The 21,101-nt window shown below is 40.9% G+C and overlaps 1 protein-coding gene across 1 annotated transcript in view; it reads right to left on the bottom strand.

Annotated features, from left to right (window-relative positions):
* Positions 1 to 21,101, bottom strand: part of nrap (nebulin-related anchoring protein) — an 86,747-nt gene that overhangs the window by 63,788 nt on the left and 1,858 nt on the right. Inside the window, exons 4-11 of the mRNA XM_078412840.1 lie at positions 19,734 to 19,838; positions 18,327 to 18,422; positions 18,113 to 18,217; positions 10,487 to 10,591; positions 5,946 to 6,053; positions 4,290 to 4,406; positions 3,435 to 3,539; positions 272 to 379 (exon numbers count right to left, since the gene is read on the bottom strand). Coding sequence (XP_078268966.1) covers positions 272 to 379; positions 3,435 to 3,539; positions 4,290 to 4,406; positions 5,946 to 6,053; positions 10,487 to 10,591; positions 18,113 to 18,217; positions 18,327 to 18,422; positions 19,734 to 19,838 — 849 coding nt within the window. The remainder of the gene's footprint in view (positions 1 to 271; positions 380 to 3,434; positions 3,540 to 4,289; positions 4,407 to 5,945; positions 6,054 to 10,486; positions 10,592 to 18,112; positions 18,218 to 18,326; positions 18,423 to 19,733; positions 19,839 to 21,101) is intronic.

Raw genomic sequence — 21,101 nt, 5'->3', positions numbered from 1 at the left:
GTTCAGAAATGTCAGAGATATTTAGGCCCTTAAAATGTTGATAGTTTTAATAGGTGGCAAAACTAAGGTACAGCTTAGCCAGTCGTCAAAGTACGGGGTTCCCTGCTGATGAGTAGGTCTCGAACTTTGTGTATCAAGATGCCACTGAAAGATTGTCCCCAGGCAAGAGTATGCGTGAGAGCAATGGGTGCAAGTGGGCTATCACTCCTGGGATATCTGGTCAATTAATTTAAAGATTAACTTAACAATAGCTCTTTTTATTCATACTCACATCACTTGCCAAAAGTCCAGCTTTCATGCAATGTATTGTGCGCCTATCCATGCCAACTCCTTCGTAGTGACCTTTCACTTGATTTTGGTAATTTTCTTTGTATTTGAGCTACACAGAGAATAGAACAACTTTACACATTTACCTCACATTTCAGTCGTACAATCACAAACTACTTAACCAGCATAAGTGGCTCTGAATGGTCTAAAGCTACCAAATGTTAAAACTCAATTTGTGCTACATTGGTGTCATTACTGTACATTTATAGCTAATATAATATCTGAGAACACTGAAAATATTCCAAGATCTATGGAGAGAGAAAAATGTGGTCAGCGTTTCAGGTTGATGACCTTCCATCGGAACCAATGAAATGTTGGTAAATGACCATGCTTCAAGAGGGGGGTGGGGGAATAAGGGGATATCTTTGATATGCATGAGAGACTGGATGACACCAGTGTTGGTGGTGTTGGCTGAGCAATGGTCGTGTATGGTCTGTTCACTTCAGATGATCTGTCAGGAAGAAATGAAAATGGGCAACGAAAATGCAGGCGAGAGAAAGCAACTTCAGATAACTCCAGCCTTACTAGTTTGTGTCAAAAACGATCAGTTCCAGCAATTGTGTTTTTTTGTCTCGCTTTATTTAATCAACCCTCCATTTCTATATCGATGGATAATCACCCATTTACCCCCCTCTCAGCTGGCACCAGACAGCATCACAGTGTCATTCAGCCTCACTTTGCCTCAATGCTAACACCACACTCCCTTTATTCGCTGCAGCCATCTCACTTCTTTGTAACTTAAAGTATATTTGTTACCTAAGGCTTCTCCGTTTTAATGAAAAGCAATGCAATTGGATCCAATTGAGGAACCCTGACCTGCTGAGTACTTCCAACATTTTGTGACTTTATTTCAGATTTCCACACAAAACAAACATTTTTGCTTTTCAACTACTTGAAAGATCACTACTAATGTCTCCACAATCTCAACCGGTACCTCTTTTGAACCCTGGGGTGTAATCTACCTGGTCCAGGTGATTTACCCACCTTCAGAACATTCAGCTTCCTCAGCACCTTATAAGTAATGGCAACTATACTGACTTCTGGCCCCTGACTCTCTTGAATTTCTGGTACATTGCTGGTGTCTTCCATTGTGAAGACTGACCAGTAAAACGTATTCAGTTCATCCATTAAGGCCCTGTCCCAGTTAGCCATTTTTTAAGGTGACTGCCGGCAACTGTCATAGTCGTAGCAGGTCGCCGAAAAAACGGTGACTGGACCCCCCACCACGACAATGTCTACGACAAGCTGCAACAACCTACCACCTAGTCGATGTCAAGCTACGGCAAGCTACTGAAAACTGGCAACCCAATCGTCGCAATTAGAAAGTCCACGTACGACCGCACCTACGACAACCTACCACCACAGAGGCGACAACCTACTACAACCGAAGTCAACCTACGTCCACCCGCGACAAGCTACGACAAGCTATGACCCTGAAGACTGAAGACAACTGAAGACAATTCACGTTTCACCCACTTTCCCTATAAAAGGGGGTGTACGGTAGGGTTTCCGATCATTCTGCATCATGACTATTTGAAAGTGATGCCATTAGAAACTACTCTGAAATACAACAACTTCATACATCAATTTCTCCGTCAAAATGTCAAGAATTTCCTTTATTGATATACAAACAATTTTTTCTAAAAGGTTGATAAGAACATACAACAGTGCATACAAAAATATTGTAATAAACTTCAATAAATTTCAATAAACTTCAAACTTTGAAATTCAAACTTTAAACAGAATACAAATGCAAAAACATACAAAACCTAACATCATTTATGGACGCATTACACTGATGGATGATCAGATCAAGTCCACACTTGGAATTCGCCGAAGTCAGCACCGGCGACAACCTTAATCACCTGGCGACAACCTGGCGACAACCTACATCACCAGGCGACAACCTAACCCACGACAGCGCCCACGTCAGGAGACGTCAAGCTACACTCATTGGCATCAAATCAACAGTCATAAATAAATTTCAAGCCCTCACAAAATCCAGCGACGACCAAAAAAACGCTACGACTCTTTGGAGACTACTCACGACCATGCCCGCGACACCCCGGCGACCGTGTGGCGACAGCCTAGTCGCTTGTGGTCGCCTAAAAAAATCGTCAAACTGGGACAGGGCTTTTACTCAGATAGTTTTGACAGAACTATCAGTTAATTTATCATGATATCTCAAGATAACTGAAAATAAGTCCAACGGTTTGACCCTTTCTTTTGCCAGAGGGTGGTGAATCTGTGCAATACATTGCCACCGATGGCTATGGAGGTAATGGAGATGAATAGGGTCTTGGTTAGTAAAGGTGTCAAAGGTTATGGGAGGAGTCAGGAGAATGCGGATGAGAGGGGAAAATAGATCAACCATGATCGAATGGCACAGCAGACTTGATAGGCTGAATGGCTTAATTCTGCTCCTGTGCCTTGTGGAATTTTTTGTTATATATTAAAAATTGGCTTTGCAGCTTTCCAAGCATAAAATTAAACCAATAAATAAAAATCATATTAAATAATTGTAAACAAAGTTAAAGCATGGAATAGCTTTTGTTAAGTTCATCTTTAAATGAGAATTTTGGACCATGTCACGGTTCAATTTCAATCATTGGGGCCAACGCTGGGCCTTGGCCAGAGGCTGGGAACCAGCAGTTTAAACCATCACTTTTTAAAAATCATAGAATCAGGCCACAAGCAGAGTAAAAGTAAATGGCAGAAGCACGGAACTGCAGGTGCCAGTTTACAAAAAAAAGGCACAAAGCACTGGAGTAACTCAGCCAGTGTGTCAGGCAGCATCTCTGGAGAAAATGGATGGGTGACGTTTCGGGTCGAGACCCTTCTTCAGATTGTACTTTACACTGCATCTAGCTAGATTATCCACATGCATTATCACCGGAAAAGAGTAACAAAAAAAATAACAAAAAAAGGGATTTGTGAAAGGATTCAATAAACCATATCCAGGGTGGATTAAAATCATGTCAAAGAATAAATGTACATCTTTCATTTCTATTATATTCATAATAAAATAAATATGACAATCATCCTATCATTGGTCTCAGCAGCAATAATTTTAGCTTTAAAAGTAGGGCAAAGTTGAGATAACTCACGTTGCTTGTAAATTTTGATAATTTAGCAATATTCTTGAACTGAGGTGTTTCACAGTAGTTAATGCTGTAACCTTTCGATTTGGCTAGGTCCTTTCTGTACCCTATCTGAAAAGGTTATCAGGAAAATAATTAATTAATAGGAATATGAGGTAGCTTTTGGTCAAAAACATTTTTTTAAATTCTATCATTTTCAAACAAAATATCTTACATATCTTATATAAATGCACACTTTAAACTACAATAGGATAATATTTTAAAAGTCTAGTATTCACAGCCTTTATATAAATATTGCAAGCAACATAAGAACACTTGAGTTTAATGTCAATTGGAGAATCTTTCATGCGGCCCAGAGATGGAGCGTCACAGTGACGCAATGGTAGAGTTGCTGCCTTACACGCCAAACACCCAGGTTTGATCTTGGGTGCTATTTGTACAGTTTGTACGTTATCCCTGTGACCAGGTGGGTTTTCTCCGGGTGCTCCGGTTTCCTCCCACATTCCAAAGATGTGCAGGTTTATGGGTTAATTAGCTTCTGTAAATTGTCCCGAGTGTGTAGGATAGAACGAGTGTACGTGATTGTTGGTCGAGGCGGACTTGGTGGGCCGAAAGGTCTGTTTCTACATAGTATCGCTAAACTGAGACACGGTATATGATTTGGTGTATTGTCTTGTAGTTTTCTTTTTATTGATATATCTTCCTCCACGTTCCAAACAAACTGTAGTCATTCTCCCAACTGATAACTTCTTCACCCAAGTTGCCTGAATGCTTTTAGCAATGTTACTGTTGACTTCCCACGGGGCCATTCTAATATTTTGCCGATAGTTGTGAAAACCACGAGTAATTAAGCTTCTTTACCTCACTGACAAGCTTGTTAACTTCCTGCGCGCGCTTCATGGTTAAGTTCTCATCAGCTGTCATTGTGTGGTATTGGGCTGATCCTTTCATCATTGTATGGTCTTTCTTATATTTTATCTATAATCATGAAAAAAAAATGGCTCTTAAACAAGGTCTTAATCATAAGCATTGATGATACAAAAACAGCAACAAGCACTTATTCACAACAAGCACAACAACAGCAGCAATGCCAAAGGTTAAGGAGAGACCTGATAGAAGTAAATAAAAATAATGAGAGGCGTCGACAGGGCAGACAATCAAAACTTTTTATCCCAGGGTGGAAATGTCAAAGACTAGAGGGCATGTACATCAAGGTTCAAGGGGCAAAGTTTAAGGAGCATATGTGGGGGAAGTTCCTTTTCTTCAACAGAGGGTGCTGGGTGCCTGGAATGTATTGTCAGTGGTGGTGCTGATGGTAAATATGATAGCCATGTTTAAGAGGCCTGTGGATAGGCACATGGATATGCAGGGAATGGAGGGATATGGAGGGATATGGATCATGTGCAGGTAGATGAGATTAGTTTATCTTCGCATTATGTTCAGCAGAGACATTGTGGGCCAAAGGGCCTGTTCTCGTGCTTGTACTTTTTATGTTTTCTTATATTTACTCTGCCTAAAATACATCCTCAATAGTAACTTTCTGCGCATCATTTCTACACTCTATTACGGAATGAGAATGAAGGGTAGTGGTGCAAAGTTTAGAGCACAATTTTTCAAAGAGGTCAAGGAAGATCTTTGATGATCAAAAGCATGAAGATTGTAAGAACGACATGAAAGGAAAATATTCCACAGCTTTCGAATCTGGACTAGTTTAATTTTGGCATGACAGTGGGATTGCAATGAAATACAGTAAAACCTTGTAATAATAGACTGTGGGGGAGGTAATGGTGTCCATTATTGCCGATTGTTCACTATAATCAAGTAAGGGTTTGTCCCCCACTGACATCACTGCCCGGGCACCGGGTCAGAATCTTGGGGCCCCATTACTGAGAGCCCAGTGGGACCTCTCTCACCATACGGAGAGCAGCGGCCCAAGATGGCCGCCCGGCACCACCTTGTCCAGCGCAGCTGGGGAACGGCACTAACCGCTGCCCCCAGTGCTGATATCCGCATTCAGAGATTGAGAGCAAAGCGGGAAGTCCAGGGCATCGTGGTGGCCATGTAGTGGGGTGAGGAAATCCTGGCCCACTCTAAGTGACATTCCCTCAACCAGCTGCCCGCCCAGAGTCCAGAATGAAATGACATTGATCTTTAACTTTAACTCCGTTTCTCCTTCCAAAGACACTCACTTGCTGAGTATACAAACTTCTTTTTAATGGCAAAAAATGTATTTTTGTTACCGCAAGCTAAAAATGCTAAAGGCTGCTTGTTACATTGTTTCATAATTAAGTGCCCATTGAAGCAATTGCTTGTCAATTTCCATACCTTGTCAATTTCAATGCCTTGTCAATTTCAAAGCCTTGTCAATTTCTATGCCTTGTCAATTTCAATAGCCTCCGCGGTGTAACTAGCAGCCTGTGTTATTAAACGGGCAGTCTGCTATAACCAAAATCCATTAGAAGGACGTCTGTAATAATGAGTGTTTACTGTACTTGCTTTTCCCCACCAAATACTTACATCACTTGCAAGATCGTTGGCTCTCTTGGCATTGTTGTACGCTGGTGTGATCATTGCAGGGAAACTCCCTTTCCCCCTCCCATCCTCAAAATCTGCAGAAAACTCAGGCTGCCAAAGGAGGAGAAAAATACAGCAAGTCAATCCATATTGATAATTCCATTTAAAGACAATTTTATACGACACTTCACTGAGAAACACCAATAACAGCAGTAAATCCTCAAAATATGACACGTGTAAAAAACCTTACATTTCTAACTGATGCCTCAATATTCATTAAGTAGAATATGCAAATTAGTTAAGCTCAATTAAGATCCAAAGCTTTTTGATCCAAATCAAGTTACCCAAGAAGAGAGCACATACTGGGAATCATTATGGTTTGAATTTTTGTTTTTTTTCTAGTTTAAACCAGCCCATCAGCCCACTGAGTCCGCACCGACCAGCAATCACCCCGTACACTAACATTATTCTACACACTAGGGACAATTTTACAATTTTTACTGAAGCCAATTAACCTACAAACTTGTAGGTCTTTGGAGTCTGGGAGGAAACTGCAGCACCAAGAAAAAACCCACAACAGTCATAGGGAGAACATACAAACTCTGTACAGGCAGCACGTACAGTCAGGATTGAACCCGGGTCACTGGCGCTGTAAGGCAGCAACTCTACTGCTGTGCCACTGTTTGACCGCACTGGGCAAAGGTTACCTTTGTTTGACCACACTGGGCATTTTGGACTTTAAATAAAAATTAGATACAATACTCTAACTTTAGTTCTTTTTTTCAGCTGAAATGATAGTAACAATAAACAAAAGCTGCACATACAAAGTTATCTATTGTCTCCCGCACTTTTATCAGCCCATTCTATTTCTACCTGTATAATCCAGTCACTTAACTGACTCATGTATCCTATTGTAAACACACAAATAAATAGAACTGGTCAATAGCTAATGCACAATGTCCACGTTCTGAAAGCCACATTCTTTTAAAAAAAGCACAGTTAATATAGTAAAGTACATTGCTAACACTGAACCTTCTTAGTGCAAACAAAACAAATATTTTTGTCAGAAAAAACAAAGTGCTGGAGGAACTCAGTGGACCAGGCGACATCTGTAGAGGAAATGGATAGATTATATTTCTGGTCTGGACCTTCAGATCTTTGGGCCTTTTCATTAAAAGAAAAAATTCAAGACTAGAGATGATTTACCTTGCCTTGCCTTGCTTGGTAAAAACTGTAGGAGCTGGTGTACATGATTTTTCATTAACTTCAAACCAATATTGTGAGATTATAAGCAACAAATATTATACTTTGAATATGCAGTTGTGCTTGGTGGGGTTGTGCTTGGTGGGGTTGTGCTTGGTGGGGTTGTGCTTGGTGGGGTTGTGCAACTCGAGGCCAGGCCTTGATAACCAATTGGGGAAATGTTTCTCAGGTCGCTCCCCAATTAAAAATAATTGATATCACCCTTTTCCTTTGCTAGATGCCAGTGGCAAGTTTAATTTTGTTTAGGGGTACAGCGTGGAAACAGGCCCTTCAGCCCACCGAGTCCGGGCCGACCTACAATCACCCGTACACTAGTTCTATCCTACACTAGGGAAAATTTACAAAAGCCAATTAACCTACAAATCCTCCGTTTTTTGAATGTGGGAGGAAACCGGAGCACCCAGAGAAAACCCACGTGGACCCAGGGAGAACGTGCAAACTCCGCCCAGACAGCACCCGTAGTCAGGATTGAACCAGGGTCTCTGGCACTGGAAGGCAGCTACTCTTCCACTGTGTCATGGCGCCACAGTCTTAATTAGGGGATTGGAATGATAATGTCCTTTGGGTTCATCGTGTATTGTGGAGTGGGACCGAACACCCACCTGCTCCTGGGCATGTTTGGCTTTATCTTTGCATTTTTGTATATAAATGTGTGTTTTTGGTGGCAGTCACTGTTTCAGCTGCAGAGGCTGCTTAAGAATCCCGAATGGAGCAGGCCCCTGCTTCTGCTGCACCCTCCCATAGCCAACTGGGCATGACCTATTAAAATAGGCAACAGTGTCAGCATTTATACATCACATAAAAAAACCTGTGTCCTGTGTCACTTGAAAGAAAACTGCCTTGCCCAGTATCGGCATGAACTATTTTAAGTAAACACTGTGGACAGGCAGGGTGTTGATCCTCTAAAATGTGTCTGATCCCATCATATTACCTCCATCAAGTAACCACAGCAAGATAGAATTACTACTTCCTTACCCTGAACAATATTCATGTATTTTTAAAGTGAGGGGGGGGGGGGAGAAAGATTTCACAGAAACTTGAGGGGAAATCTTTTCACAAAGAGGGTGGTGGGTACATGGACCGAACTGCCAGAGGATGGTGTTGAGGCAGGTACAATGTCACCAATTAAAAGATATTTGCATAGATATGTAGATGGAAAAGATTTAAAAGAATATGGGCAATGTAGGTAAATGGGGTTAGCTTTGATGGGACATGTTGGACAGCTTGGATGAGTTGGGCTGAAGGGCCTGTTTCTGTGCTGTATGACTCCATGTCTTCTGTTCAAAAGATTAGTTAAAAATAAATTATCTGGATCATACCGAACAGTAGATTGCATTTCTGTAGAGATCCACTGGCTAACAGCATTGGGCATTTCTGACTTCTGCCACTGTGGATTGAAACGCGGAAGTGAAGAAGGTGCTGGAGATCAGATGCCTCTCTGTCACTTGAGCGCAAGTGGTCAGATGCCTCTCTGCTACCTGACTTGCCAATGATGGCGGAAGTGTGCCTAGTTATACTGCACTGAGAAACAAATACACTTCATGTCTAGTCCTTCACTTCTACTCCAGCCATGCAGCACAACTCCATTTACAGGACCGGTGTAGGAAGGAACTGGTACTGGAATGGGGTTGTTGACTCAATTCATATCAGTAAATGGCTTGGAATTTGGTTTCTTTCTTTTGGTTATTAATGTTTATAATTAAGTTGTGTGTGTTGTTTTATTTATTGAGTTTAAAACTTTTTCATTATTTTAATTCATTTTAATTGTTTTAATACCTCTGACCCCTGTACTTCAGGGGATAGCAATGGCAGCTAAACTATATCTTAATCCGGTCAAGGTAAAATTTATAGTAGTCGTGAGGATAGATGGGGAGATGGACAGGGTGTGTGTGGGGGAATGAATATAAGGTGTGTGCTGAATCAAGCATGATCAGCAGTTAGTCTTGTAAACACAACTTTTAGCAGTAGTAGGCTGGATAATGCAGCCCTCTCTCTCCATCCCACCCCCACCCTAGTCGTCCTGCTAGTTTTACTGTTTGTATCCCCCCCGTTATCACCTCCTTCACAGCCAACAATGGACTATTGTGGGCTCTTTGCCCATCGGTGCCAGCTCTGATCTGTTCTGTACCTCTTCATATCTCTCCCCTGACTCTCAGACTGAAGAAAGGTCTCAACTGAAAACATCACTTATTCGTTTTCTCCAGTGATGCTGCCTGACTCGCTGAGTTACTCCAGCATTTTGTGTCTATCTTTGATTGTATTATATGCTTGTTGTACATAAATATCATTGATATAATGGTAAACAGAATTTAAGTACTACTAAGGGTGGATGAGGCATAAAAAAATATTATAAAATATAAATATAAATAGATTATTACTGTCAATCGATCTTCTAACCCCACCACTGGCCATATCTTCCCATCCCTCCCCTCTCTGCGTTCCGCAGAGACCGTTCCCTCCGTAACTCCCTGGTCCACTCGTCCCTTCTTACCCAAACCACCCCAACCCCTGGCACTTTCCCCTGCAACCGCACGAGATGCAACACCTGTCCCTTTACCTCCCCCCTCAACTCCATCCAAGGACCCAGTCTTTCCAGGTGAGACAAAGGTTCACCTGCACCTCCTCCAACCTCATCTATTGCATTCGCTGCTCTAGATGCCAACTTATTTACATCGGCGAAACCAAGCGCAGGTTCGCCGATCGCTTCGCTGAACACCTGCGCTCGGTCTGCATGAACAAAACTGATCTCCCGGTGGCCGAGCACTTTAACTCCCCCTCCCATTCCCAGTCTGACCTTTCTGTCATGGGCCTCCTCCAGTGCCATAGTGAGGCCCACCGGAAATTGGAGGAACAGCACCTCATATTTCGCCTGGGCAGTTTGCAGCCCGGTGGTTTGAACGTCGACTTCTCCAACTTTAGATAGCTCCTCTGTCCCTCCCTTCCCCTCCTCCTTCCCAGATCTCCCTCTATCTTCCTGTCTCCACCTATATCCTTCCTTTGTCCCGCCCCCCTGACATCAGTCTAAAGAAGGGTCTCGACCCGAAACGTCACCCATTCCTTCTCTCCCGAGATGCTGCCTGACCTGCTGAGTTACTCCAGCATTTTGTGAATAAATCGATTTGTACCAGCATCTGCAGTTATTTTCTTATATTCACTTATTATTGGCTGGTTCATCATAAAATTCACTTTTATTAAGAACAGTTAAATTATTCAAATGATCAAGAAATTACAGAGGCGTGCGATGTTTGAGGATTAACATTGCCTCCTGTTGTCTAACCAACCTGAGTGTACTTTACTGAATTCTCTCTCCTCATGGCTAATTCAGCACCTGCCGCTTGGTTCCATTTTTCTTCAATGTCCTTCTCATACTCTTCACTATGTTGCAACTGGGATGCAAAATTAAAAAGGAGATGAGCAAAAGTATTGAATGCTGACTTAAATAAAAACACACAATGCTGGAAACACTGGGGAGTCATGAAATACCTATGGACATCAACACCTCAGAAATCAATGACCTTTCACCAGATTTCAGGTTTGCTTTACATCTGATGCTCACTCTACTGCTAAAGTGGGAAAAAAGTTTAACTTTATATTACCTATTAAATTAAATGATACGATAGGTTGTGCTTGCTTTTCAGATTGATTTAGATTCAACAGGCTGCAAATTGGATGTGCTTTTTGTGCTCTTATTATGGATAAGCTGGTATAATAAGTGCATAAAAGTAGTCTGCCAGATCCATTTGTTTGTAGGTAAGTCACAGCATTGTTCCCAACCCCAGTAACCTGAAACAACCAGAATGGCGAACTGTGGCTCTGGTTTAAGACAACGCTCGCACCATCGAGAGTGTGCTGACTTACTGTATTTCTATGTGGTACACCAGCAGCTCAGAGGCAAACAAGAAAGCCCTTCAGAGGGTCATCAACTCTGCAAAGAAAATCATTGGTTGCCCACTGCCCTCTCTAGAGGAACTTTACTCCCTCCGCTGCCTCAGCAGAGCAGCCAACATCCTGAGGGATCCTTCCCACCCTGGTCATCAGCTGCTCCAACTGCTGCCCTCTGGTAGACGGTTCAGGTCCATTACATCACGGACTAATAGACTCAAGAACAGTTTCTACCCCAGTGTCATACGTGAGCTGAACACTGCCAGACACTCACATAAAACTGAAGGGAAGGAACGGAACTGATCGGAACACTGTCAGTTACTTGTCAGAAAACATAAGCCTCAATTTAATACAAGTTTACATTCTACTGCACTTATATTGTTAACATTTGCTAAACTTATTACATGTTACAACCGACCGCACCTTATATTTAATTACATTATTTCTTTTATTTTATTTTTATTTTTTAAACGGCACTTGCAATATGTTAGCTCTCATTGCTGTGCAATAACTTGCTGTCTTGATTGCACTGTACACTGCCTCGACCGTATCGTAATTGTTTTGTCTATATTGTATTAGAGGTCAGTTTGTTTAATTCAGTAGATTAGGTTTAGCTTGTTATGGATAAAGGTTTATCCTTTGTACTGTCTGCTGTGTGTGATTGCATCATCTGGACTGCTTTAATTTCGCTGTACTTTGTGTAGTGACAATAAAGGTTTTTTACAATTTACAATTTAATGGAAGAGGCCATCAGATGGGGACACTGCATTTGGCCAACTGTATTTGCTACTTCTCCTCTTGACTCCAGCTCAAGTAAAGTATGTTTTACTTAGCCTTTTGGAGGCAGTCTGTAAAGATCCTTTATGCACACTTGGCTTATTGCTCAAAACATGGAAAGGAAAACTGACTGCAGTGCAAATTGCAGTTAGCCACAATCCAGTCTGGTAAATGGCCAGAAACAGATATTCAGATCCAAATTGGCACAGGTAATTGGCACCTCTCAGGCACGCACCTAGACCTCTTCACTGCACCCAAGACAACATGGTACATGGCTCATTAGCAGCTGAAACGGTCCGTCATTATCGAATGCCAGAAACATGCATAGTAGGAGAAGTAGGAGAACGAACTTTCTAAAATTGGCTATGCCACACTATGAGAAGCAGCAAATTTCCCATAATCCAGCGGCCTTTAGGCAACAAATACATACCATAAAAAATACTGCAGATCCAACGGATAGTTATCAATGCCATAAATAGTCATACATTCTGTTTCCACCAATAACATAATCCACTCATTGATTAATGTTGCCATTTATTGATGGGCTTCTTTATAAGAAATATTAATTAGAAACAAATAGGTATTACAAATACTAATTAAAAACTGAACAGACATTTTTTTTAACACAAATTAACATAACCTTTCCCAATTTTGGAGCCGAATAAACAAAAAAAAAAACTATCAGATTTTATTAACTTCAGATAAATGTCCCCTTTAATTGCTTTTAAAAAAATCTTTAAAACTTGACAATTTTTCCCATGGGGTTTAGCATTAGATTACCTACTGTTTAAAGTGAACAGTTTTTCAAATTAATATTGAGACACATATAACATTTAGAAACAAGTGGTCAAAATATTAGGCCTCAGTACAGGTGTAGAGAAATAAAAATGGCCCCTTTTGCATTCTCCATCACTGTTGTACTATGGGAGTGAAGTCCTCCATATGAAACATTAAGGCAAAGCTTCTCATAGATTATGTAGATCCTGTGAAGGGCCATTAACCCTCTGGTCAAGGCCAGTGCTTACCCCTCAATCATCTTCTCATTATTACTGCTGCTTATAGGATCTTGCTGTGATCAGATCAGCTGCCATATTTTCTACTTTACAACCGTGACCATTCTTTGAAACTATGTCATTGCTTGCAATGCACATCGAGTACTCTTTTTTGTTGTGAAATTTGCCTCTTAACTGCAGCTCTTACTTTCACTTAGATCCCTGTTTGCTAAGAAATGTAAGCACCTCTACGTTAAAATTCTTGATAGCGACTGCATTTTCAGGAGATAGTTTTAGTGCAGTGCTAAAGCTGGCTCAAGAGCACATGAAGAAGGCTTAGATCAGGAATAAAATGAAATGATTTATTTTTAATTAATAAGTTTAGATTTTCACAATGCATTTCGCTCTTTGCAGAAATTCAAAGTACTTTCAATGATGGTTTAGTGTCATTACAGGAGGTGAAAATCTGAATATAAGTCTCATCATTGAACCGGATGGAAGATTGAGAAATAACTTAAAAGAAGTGGAACATAGAAAAATGAGAATTCTACACTTCAAAGTAAAGTTTGTGTAGCTTTCTTATCACTTCAGTTCAAGTGGTTAGCATCCGCCACAATCATGAAAGCAAAAAAAACATAATTTCACCACTGTGGTAATTTGTCTTACGATACAAGTCACGCTGTCATTATATCACAACATTCGCCCACATAAAATGCTAACTTTGAACCATTATATATACATCAATACATCAAATGAGATCTTATTTAAAAACAAATACTTTTTATGTATAAAGAGAATAATTATCCTTTAAGTTAGATCTAAAGAAGTGACAAGAGATCTACAGTTCACATCATAACTAATAATTTTTTTGACATATTTATTATGAAACTACAATAGCACTATAATATTATTTATCGTACTAAACTAACTGTTATGATCTGAAAATTCTCAGACTGATGATAAGCAATAACTGATTGTATTATTGTGTTCAATTGCCAAATTCAGTGCTGATACCATAAGACAAAGTTTGAAATTGCTTTTGAAAAAATTCTTAAATTACCCTACACAGAGAGATGGGGCACAAATGCTGTTGTTTACAAGAGGAAAAGGGAGATTAATATTTGGTATCACAGCACCAGAGACAAAAGGTTCAATCCTCACTACGGGTGCTGTTTGTGCGGGGTTTGTACGTTCCCTTCTTGACCTGATGGGCTTTCCCCCCCACTCCCCCCTCATTCCAAAGACGTGCAGGTCTGCAGGTTAATTGGATTATGTAAATTGCCCCTCGTATGTAGGCTTCAAAAGTGGAATAACACAGAACTAGTGCACAGGTGATCTATGGTAGGCGTGGACGGTGGCCTGAAGGGAATCGTTCCACACTGTATCTCTGACATTTCCAAATCTGAAATGGACTTTAGCCAAAGATTGCAACATACATTCAGTCTCTAATTATCTACTCTATTGTTTATTTCCCCATAGTTCTGCCCTTCTTCTGGAAATTAAAAGCATGCTAGTTTTACAGCTTGATCTTGTCCCAATGAAAGACCATCAACCTGAAATGTTAAGGAAGGAACTGCAGATGCTAGTTTACACCGAAGGTAGACACAAAATGCTGGAGTAATTCAGCGGGACAGGCAGCATCTCTGGATAAAAGGAATGGGTGACATTTCGGGTCAAGACCCTTCTTCAGACTATCTATCTGTCTATCTATTCCGAGACCAGGAATAAATGAATATATTATATTATCTGTCTAACCTGAAATGTTAACTTGGTTTTCTTCTCCACGGATGCTACCTGCCTTGCTAGGTATTTCCAGCATTTCCTATTATTATAATTTCAGATTTCCAACATCTGCAATTTATGTTATTGTCAACTTAGCATTACGTCCATTTAAGTTGCAGTTATAGAAGCTGGGGGCTTGTGATTAAACAGGCTCAAAGAAAATTACTGCAGTAAACAAATGAACTGACCATGATAAAAATGGAGTGCAACAAACAAAGGGCATATACTCAGGAAACCACTAATGTAAACAAATGTTAAAGGTGTTAGAGGCATTGCCTTGAACAGTAAACAAACTAAATCTAATGCCCTGATGCAAATGTAACATAAAATTGATCAAATTGATTGATAGATACAACGTGGAAACTTGTCCTTTGGCCCAGCGAGTGTATGCTGAACATCCATCAATCATTCACACTAATTCTACATCATCCCACTTGCACATCCACTTCCTACACTGTAGGGACAATTTAGTGCCCAATTAACCCAAGATGACACAAGGAGAACATGCCAACTTCACACAGACAACATCCGAGGTCAGGATTGAACCCAGGTCTCTGGCACATAATAGCTCTACCATTAGCACCACTGTGCCGCCCTATTGAAGATGTTCAAGTGGAAATTCTATAAAACATTTAAAATGGGCAACCAAAATTTACATGAACATCTGAAAGCTTGATATACTCAATCAAATCTTGCACCATTTTCATATTCTGCTAAACTCTGGATGAGACATTACAACCGTAATGCTCCTGGAACACATTATACAAAATATCCTGTCATTCACTGCAAACTGTTGTCACAGCAAAAATAAAATAAAAAAACATTTATAAGAATATACTGAAACAAAACATGCAATTTGGACTACTTAACCCCTGCAAGAGATTATGATATGACTCTCTGGCTACATATGTGAGTGAGGAGAATATTAAGAAAGATGCTATTCATATCCATGCATTCAGGAAATTGAATTGATTGAAAGATACAGCCTGGAAACAGTCCCTTTGGACCACTGAGTCCCCTCCAACCATCAATCACCTGTTCACACTAATTTTACATTATTGTACTTTCATCCACTCCCAACACACTAGGGGCAATTTACAGAGGCCAATTAACCTATAAACCCACACGTCTTTGGGATGATGGGGGAAACCGGAGCACCCGATGTAAACCCACACAGTCACAGGGATAATGTTCAAACTCCACACAGACAGCACCAGAGGTTAGGATCGAACCCGAGTCTCTGGCGCCATGAGGCAGCAGCTCCACCAACTGTGTCACTGTATTGTCCAAAGGATTACAAAGGAATTCATTGTGCTCAACTTCAACAATTAAAATCATTTCCATCTTCTGAAAATACTATTTAGTGGCATCCTGGGCTCTCCATAAAAAAAGATTACTTTCAATTAACTATTTGACAGCAACCCTGTCCAAGTTCGGCTGATTGTCAAGAACTCATCTTAGACTTCTGAATGGAAGATCAGCAAAACAAAATGCATCACGCTAGGCCACGTTAATGTGGGTAGCCTAGTTTGATTTGGACATGTATTAAGGAAATTTGTCTCATCCCTAAAACTGATTAAATGTGTAGATATGTTGGACAATAATCAAGATGGGTTGGTTAGTAAGTTTGCAGATTTTGCTAAAATTGGTGGGACTTTGCCAAAATTGGTGGAGCTGTGAACAGTGAAGAAGGTTGGCAAAGTATCAGATACAGAAATGAGAGGAGAAATGGGAGGAGAAATGACAGAGCAAGTGTGATGTGCTGCGCAGTTTGGGAGATTGAATATCAGGGGAAAGTGAATGGCAAGACCCTAAAAAGCATTGATGTACAGAGGGATCTTGGGGTCCAAGTCCATAACTCCCTGAATGTGGCAACACACAGGTAGAAAGAGTGATGAAGAAGGCATATGGTATGCATGCCTTTTTCAGTCAGAGTATTGTTTAAGTCAGGAAGTCATGTTACCTCTATAGAGGACTTTGGTTGGGCTGCATTTGGAGTATTGTACACAGTTCTGGTCGCCCATTACAAGTAGGATATGAAGACTATGGGAAGGGCTCAGAGGTTGTTTAATGCTGCCTGGATTAGAGACTATTCGCTCTAAGGAAAGTTTGGACAAGCTTGTATTGTTTTCTATGGAGTGTTAAAGGCTGCAGGGAGACATGATAGAAGTATATAAAGTTATGACAGGCATAGATAGGGTAGATAGTGATAACCTTTTTCCCAATGTTAGATGTTAAAAGCTGGAGGGCATAGCTTTAGGGTGAGAGGGGCAAAGTTTAAAGAAGATGTGCAGGGCATGTTTTCATTACACAGAAAATGAGAGGTGCCTGGAATGCATTGCATGGGGTGGTGGTGCAAACAGACATGATAGTGACATTTAAGAGGGTTTTAGATAGACACATGGATATGCAGGAATAGAGGGATATGGATTAAGTACAAGCAGAGAAGATTAGTTTAGCTTGGCATCATATTCGGCACTGGCATTGTGGGCCGAAGGGCCTGGTCCTGTGCTGTACAGTTCTATGCTCTATGCCTTACGAAAAAATCTTTTCTGCATCCAAGCTAGGATCTACAGAGCCTATAGTGTAGAGACCAGAATTGAAAGGGATACTCCAGTCATATATTCCTTGCCTTTATTTAAGAAGTGCTGTATCCCATTTGTTGTACTAACGTTTCCCTCAGTATGCCGTGGCATGTTCAAAGATTTACAGACATAGAAACAAAGATTGTTCAACCTCAAGACTAACCCATTCATCCCTCGTTATTCTTTCCAACAAAGTGTATAATTTCGCACTTCATCAAATGTTATTGGCCATTTATCTGTCCATTCTGCCAGCCTATGTCCACTGGTTGCCTGTAACTGTGCCCCATTGATTGCCACAGCTCCATGTTTGTGTGTCGGGTTTTGGGTAACTGGCTCAAATGCCTGTTCCATTACAGCTTAGTTCACTCTGGCACTCAGATAACATTATTACCATCTATTCAATGATTAAATGACCAAACTGTTAAAGCAGTGCAGGAATGAATATCAATCCATATTGTTGTGAGGTGCAAGTATATTATTTGTATATGTTGTCCTGCATCACGTACGAGTGCACTATATTCTGTACAGAAATTGAATCCTTATCGTTTAGCAGTACGCGGCCTATCATTTGTTTAGTTTAGTTTAGAGATAGACCCACCGGCCCACCGACTCCACGCCGACCAGCGATCCCCGCTCACTAACACTATCCTACACACACACTAGGGACAATTTACAATTTTACCAAAGGCAATTAATCTACACACCTGTACATCTTTAGAGTATGGGAGGAAACTGGAGCATTCAGAGAAAACCCCCACAGGGAAAAAAATAGTTAGGCCACAGATGTGAGCCTAAAAGCATCATTTAAAAAGATCTCTGGGGACAACAGGGCATTACACAAATTTCTTAATGCAGAAAATATAAACTAAATAAATCCCCCTTCACTTACGTCACTGATTGCTTTTTGCTTCTGGGCGACTTGTACAACCTCTGGACTCATAACTCCAGTAGAATACCAACTGTTATCTCCTCCATAAGTAGACTGATAAGCATTCTGTAATGTTAGAAAAATGAGAAAATCACTTGATTTATAAGTGACAAATCTTAAAATGTACAACATAAAAATGTAATTAACTTAAAAAGACCAAGTAGTCATATGTTACCCCACTGATAAGATTCATATTTTTCTGGGCTTGGAGAATGCCAGGTGGGAGGTGATAGGACTCCTTTGTTTCATCCCATTCTTTAGTGTATTGCACCTGCAAACCGGAGTATTTTTAAAAGCTCATTTATATTTGTTTTTATGTGTAAAAATGTCCACAGAAATAAGAAGGAAAACACTGAACATTGAAACTTTGCAGGGGTCACATCCAATTTTCAACCTTTAATGCTAGAGTTTAGACCCTCAAGCTAGAGGGTTGAGGGTCTACACTCAAGCCTCAACCTTGAGCCCTGCATTTTAATAAACTTGTCAGCAAAATTGCAAAACAACGGACAGACCTCCTCTTTGGTTTTAGATTTTAGGGCGGCACGGCGGCACAGCGGTAGAGTTGCTGTCTTACAGTGCTTGCAACACTGCAGACCCGGATTCAATCCTGACTACGGGTGCTCTCTGTGTGGAGTTTGTACGTTCTCCCCGTGACCGCGTGAGTTTTCTCCGAGATCTTCGGTTTCCTCCCACACTCCAAAGACGTACAGGGTTGTAGGTTAATTGGCTTGGTAAATGTAAAAATTGCCCCTAGCATGTGTAGGATAATGTTCATATGCGGGGATCGCTGGTCGGTGCAGACGGTGGGACGATGGGCCTGTTTCCGCGCTGTATCTCTAAATTAAACCAAAATTTCAAAGCAATTGGTGCAAATGTAAGGTGGCAATATTTGATATTGATCAATAGTGTAAAATTGATGATAATTAGTGAGAAGCCCATTTTACATCTCTCCAAGGTTTTATTACCATTGACCATACAGGATCTGACATTCTACTGGGGCAATGCCTGTCCACATCTCTGCTGCAGATTGCATTTAGGTTCATGAGCTCAGTGAGAGGACCCTTCATTGCACCCCACTTGATGACTGAAAGGACTATGGTAAGGAAGAATGGAATAACAAGGAACTGTTGGTTTATACCAAAGATAGACGCAAAATGCTGCAGTAACTCAGTGGGTCAAGCAGCATCCCTGGAGAACAAGGATCACGAGTCCAACGCCAAACATTGCCCAAGTCTGAAGAAGGGTTCTGGCCTGAAACATTACCTATCATCCATGTTCTCCTGAGATGCTGCCTGACCCGCTGAGTTACTCCAGCATTTTGTGTCTATCCACGATAAAGAAGACTTGTACTTGGTTCCATCTGAAATAACTGCACCGTCTGTACTCTGCATCTCAGTAAAAGGAGGTTTTAATGTGGAAACTCAAAATGAATTGTTTTGAAGGGATAGGTCGAAGTACTACCCTACACGCAATCCCAGGAACTTACTTAAGTTATGTGATGGATTCCAACTAAAGTTGAGGCATTATGGAATTAAAGCCTAATTATGATGCCCACAATAGACAATAGGATCAAGTCACTTACCTTACTGGCGAGTCGTCCAACAGTACAGGCATGCTCTAGTTGCTTCGATTTTATATCCCACTGAAAAACCGATTTGAATTTTTCGGCATCTTCACGGTACTTAATCTAAGTACAAAAATTCACCAGACAGTTTATGATAGTGAATTTTACAATGCCTTTTAAGGATCATATCCATGGTAATGCTCTTGTCACAATTTCTCTTCATTTCATCACAAAAGAGTCCTTATCCTTGACAATCAATGACTTTGCCATCATGTATCAATGGTTCACTGGTACCATCAATAATCCCCATTCCATCAATATCCTGGGATCCACAATTGACCGGAATCATTACTGGATTAGACATTATTGCTGATCGATCAAGTCACTGACTGGGGATCATCATTTCTTGTAACAGGAGGTTACTATCAACTCCATCAACTCCGCCTGAATCTCATACCTTCCAGCGACATGAGGGTAGATTGACAGTCGTCAATTAACTTACCGATACTTGGCATGTGGGTGGAAACTGCAGTACTGGAGAAATCTCATATGGCCACACTGTGAAGGTGCAATCTCCACACAGACAGAAGCAGAGTCCAGGATCGAACTTGGATGGCTGGAACTGTGCGGCAGTAACATTACCTTTTGCACCATTGTGGTAATCTCCCGACTCACCTCCCAACTCACCACTATCTTTGTGTGATGGAATAATCCCCACTGGCTGGAAGAATGCAGTTCCAACACCACTCAAGAAGCAGAAAACCATCCAAACCATCACAATGTATTGGCATTCCATCGGCTATTCTAAAACTTCATTGCCTCCACTACAAAGGACCGTGTCTGCAGTCATGCCATCTAGAGAACGTGTTGCCACAAATTGCCAAGGTTTCCTCAACAGCACCTCCCAAACCAGCCATCTCTACCACCAAGAAAATCAAGCACTGCAAATGCATGAGACTACCTCCTGGTTTCCTACCCTGATGAGTCCAGTCCTGACTTCGAATTCTCTCTCTGGTCTAATATTATTATGGAATCTACATCTTGCAACACCACATTGAGACCTCCTTCTTGCATGGACTGCAACAGTTCGAGCAGGCAGCTCTACTGAGCAATTAGAGATGGACAATACATGCTGGTAATGTTCACACATGATAAATGAAAAAAAAAAGATTTTTAATGTAAATTATTTGTCATTAGCTCCAATGCGTGCTACATCTTATTGTAGAGCGGTTCAAAGTTAAGTATTAGAATTTAATAAAAAGGAACTGCAGATGCTGGTTTATACCAAAGATAGACACAGACACAAAATGCTGGAGTAATGCTGTAGATTTGAAGGAGGGACCCGACCTGAAATGTCCATTTTCTTCAGAGATGCTGCCTCACCCG

This window comes from Rhinoraja longicauda, chromosome 16 (assembly GCF_053455715.1).
Source record: "Rhinoraja longicauda isolate Sanriku21f chromosome 16, sRhiLon1.1, whole genome shotgun sequence".
Classification (NCBI taxonomy): domain Eukaryota; kingdom Metazoa; phylum Chordata; class Chondrichthyes; order Rajiformes; family Arhynchobatidae; genus Rhinoraja; species Rhinoraja longicauda.
Note: the sequence above shows the minus strand (reverse complement) of the source record. Positions and strands in the feature narration are given on the sequence as shown.